Source organism: Lissotriton vulgaris, chromosome 2_1 (assembly GCF_964263255.1).
Source record: "Lissotriton vulgaris chromosome 2_1, aLisVul1.2, whole genome shotgun sequence".
NCBI classification, from domain to species: domain Eukaryota; kingdom Metazoa; phylum Chordata; class Amphibia; order Caudata; family Salamandridae; genus Lissotriton; species Lissotriton vulgaris.
This window is the reverse complement of record NC_141687.1, coordinates 1,959,548,973-1,959,552,287: the sequence shown is the minus strand read 5'-3', so window position 1 is coordinate 1,959,552,287 and position 3,315 is coordinate 1,959,548,973. Positions and strand designations below refer to the sequence as shown.

Sequence of the window (3,315 nt, the reverse complement as noted above, 5' to 3'; positions counted from 1 at the left end):
CAGTGTATCCAGATATTATTACTTGAGAGAATAGAATCATGAATGTGTCGAAAATATGGATTTTCGGGGTGCACACAATTATTTGAAGCAGGAATGTTAACCCACTGCGCTATTTCAACGACCGTGAATCTGAAACTAGCCGTATAGCTATTTGTCTATCTGTATGTTCACCTCTGACCCACTCTCTTTACACTGGCTGCTTCTATTTATTTCTAATTGTTTCTATCTTTGAATGCATGCATCTGCGTTGATTACCTTCGTATATCTATTTATTTCACGGCTTACCTTTGAATTGAATTGAAATTACATTTATACATGCGTCTCCGTAGCAGTTCATGTATTCGAACTGACAGTGGGTCTACGTGCATGTGTGATAGGCTAACCTATCTACCGATATATGCTACGTTTTTTTGTGATTTACAAAAACCATAGTTATAATAATGATCCACGAACACATGGTTTCAGCCTTGCTGAAACGCAGACTTTGTTGTGAAAGAGCACGTGCCGGCCTCGGTGCAGGGCAGGCCTGCTCATATCTTGTATACGCAAATAAGTTTCCTGGTATGCAAGCTTCATTTTGATTTAATTTCTGGAAGGGTGAAAGTGAACACCTTCGCGCTGGGAACCGTCTTCCCAGGGACCCCTGGATGGCCGCCTTCGCCCCTCTCGACCTTTGAAGTGTTAATGGACCTGGAGAGGTGCCACTTCACACCTCGGCCTTAAGGATAAAGTCTGGGGCACGCGGGCTCCTTGCAGCATTCCCAGACCCACTGGAAGACATGGACTTCTCCCAGGCGTCCCAGCTCCGGCCCTGCGACTACCTCCTGCCTGTAGACGGCAAGCTTCAGCCGCCGCTGAGCTACCCCGACTCCGAGGGGTACAGCAGCCTCTCCCCGGCCTCCTCCACCGACTCCTACGGCCTCTCGCCTCCGTACCTGCAGTTTACCCTCCCTATGGAGCTCTACGGAGGTTTCTGCGAGCCTGCGCCAGACATGCCGAGGTGTGGGCCTCGACCGCCTCAGCTGGTCAGAGACAGGAAAGGCAAGAGCAGGGTGGCGGGCAGCCAGAGGTACAGCGCCAGCGAGAGGGAGAAGATGAGGATGAGAAATCTGTCCAAGGCTCTGCAGGGCCTCAGAAGATACCTGCCCCCCTCGGTGGCCCCGGCGGGGAAGAGCCTCACCAAAATCGAGACCCTGCAGCTGACCATCGGCTACATCTCGCATCTGTCCGAGCTGCTGGGGCTCAGCGAGGAGGCCCTGGCGCAGAGGAAGGAGGCCCAGGCCAGGAGGTGCAACCTCTGCCCAGAGGGCCTGGGGTGCAGCCAGCCGAGGGCGCATCCGGCCTGCGCCCTGAGTCCAGCGCCGATGGCGGACTCCCTTCTCAATACTGGGCCCTGCCAGCCACCCCTCTATAGTCATGAAAGGCCTGGCCAGACAGACTCCTGGTTCACCTCTTCCTGCTACCCAGAAAGAAATGCGGACGCACAGCAGCACCATCCACAAGCCTTGGCCCCGGGACCGCAGCTGTCATCTCCTCACTACGCTGGTCAAACGAGCACTCCTTCTGTTATTCGCCACCATCTATACCACTCATCGCCTAGCTCTGGTGAAATGAGGAGCCTCCCCGCCACGCGCATGCAGAGTCCCCTCTCATCTCCTGCCTCTGTTGAAATGAGGACCCTTTCTGGCACGTGCACTTCTGGCTGTGATGAAATCAGGATGTCTCGGCTGCAGCGTGCAGCCCAGCTCCCTCTCCCCCATCAGTACCTCCCTTACCCACACCTCCCTGTGGCTGAACTGAGAAGCCCCACAGATCTGCAGAAAGAGCAGCCCCTGGACTCGGACATGCTGTTCTTCTTCCCCGGAGACTACGGCGCTCCAGGCACCCCGGAAGAGCTGGCGCTGAACCTCGAAGACGCGCCCTCGCCTGTGTCCCCAGACCTTGGCTTCTGTCAGGTACGAACCTTAAACACGTCCGGAACTTATTTGAGTAAGATCCAGAGTTTTCGATGCCAGCTAGACACTTAATGTTTATTGGTAACAGTAATGTTTGTTTACATGCCCAGCTTGCTCCCCTCATCTGTGTTTTGGGGTTGTATTTTTAGGTCGAGCCTCAGGCATTACTTTAGCAATGCTTGTTTGCACTTGACTTCGGATAGCGAGGAGTGCGGGCTCTGCTCCACATGCACACCTAGAGGGGAACATCCCCCTACATACCGTGTTGAAAGGATTGCGCTAGCAAGTTTTTTCTGTTGTTCACATCAAAATATGAAATGCATTGCAATAATACTAATAGTGACGTTTACATAGCGCATCGCGAGACTGCAATGCTCTAGGCACTGACTGCAGGCTTTGCTATCCCCCTATTGAGAGGCACTTACGTTCACGTGCATTGCACCAGGCCCTGCAGTGTCCAGGAACTCAACCAGGGCAGTTATCAACCCTAGGTTGTGTAGTCAACATAACAATGGCCAGACCATTCGTCTTCTGGCATACAGCATTCTGTTGATGTTAGCGAACAATGCGCGGGAAGAGATGGCAATGCCATGGGAAGGGTGGGCAGTGCATGTGTCTAGGCAATGATCACCAACACTCGCCTGTGTTCTCTGCCAGATTAAACAATACATGTGCCAGTTGCACGATTCAACGAGTGCACCTGTCTGGGGAAAGCGCCTCTGTGTCTGAAAGTCAGCACTATAGATAGCATGGGGATGTCTGGGAAACATTCAGTAAATCAGACCCCATGTGTCTTTGGGCTGTTCATGGTACATCCAAGACAGGAGACCAGAAATCCCCTTGCTCGGGGGGCATAATGTGTAATATTATAAAATGTCAACCTTCCCCCCTAAAATTGTGCGATCCTAATACATTCGCGATTAGTGCCCTAAACGGGGAAACCCAATCGCGCTTAGAAACTGGCCCTCCTAATTACCATACACCCTCCCCATATATAATATGTAGCATAGTGCTGAAGCAATGCCATTAACCCTCGTGTCACTTCTGTTTTTCAGGATATACTGGATGAAATGTGCTCCCAGCAGCCAGACCAGGACCTGTGGACATCCCTGCAGTCATAGATGCCTGTCAGCCTTGTCTCCTCCTCAGCACCTCCCATCGATTCTCTTACCACTGTACATAGAGATAGATATATTATATATTTTATCAGTATTTAACATAACCATTTATAGTTGTGTTTATGTATTTATGCATATGAACATATATTTATGTATTAAAAGGCAGACCTCTTTCATAAAGAATAATGCTATATTTAAAAATTATTTACAAGTCGTGTTTTTTTGTAAAATATATCAAACTA

At 50.5% G+C, this 3,315-nt stretch overlaps 1 protein-coding gene across 1 annotated transcript; it reads left to right on the top strand.

Annotated features, from left to right (window-relative positions):
* Positions 1–779: 779 nt before the first annotated feature.
* Positions 780–3,076, top strand: LOC147733552 (uncharacterized). Its single transcript, XM_086958984.1, has 2 exons — positions 780–1,955; positions 3,011–3,076. The coding sequence occupies exons 1-2, from the start codon at positions 780–782 to the stop codon at positions 3,074–3,076; spliced, it is 1,242 nt and encodes a 413-aa protein (XP_086815110.1).
* Positions 3,077–3,315: the final 239 nt, after the last annotated feature.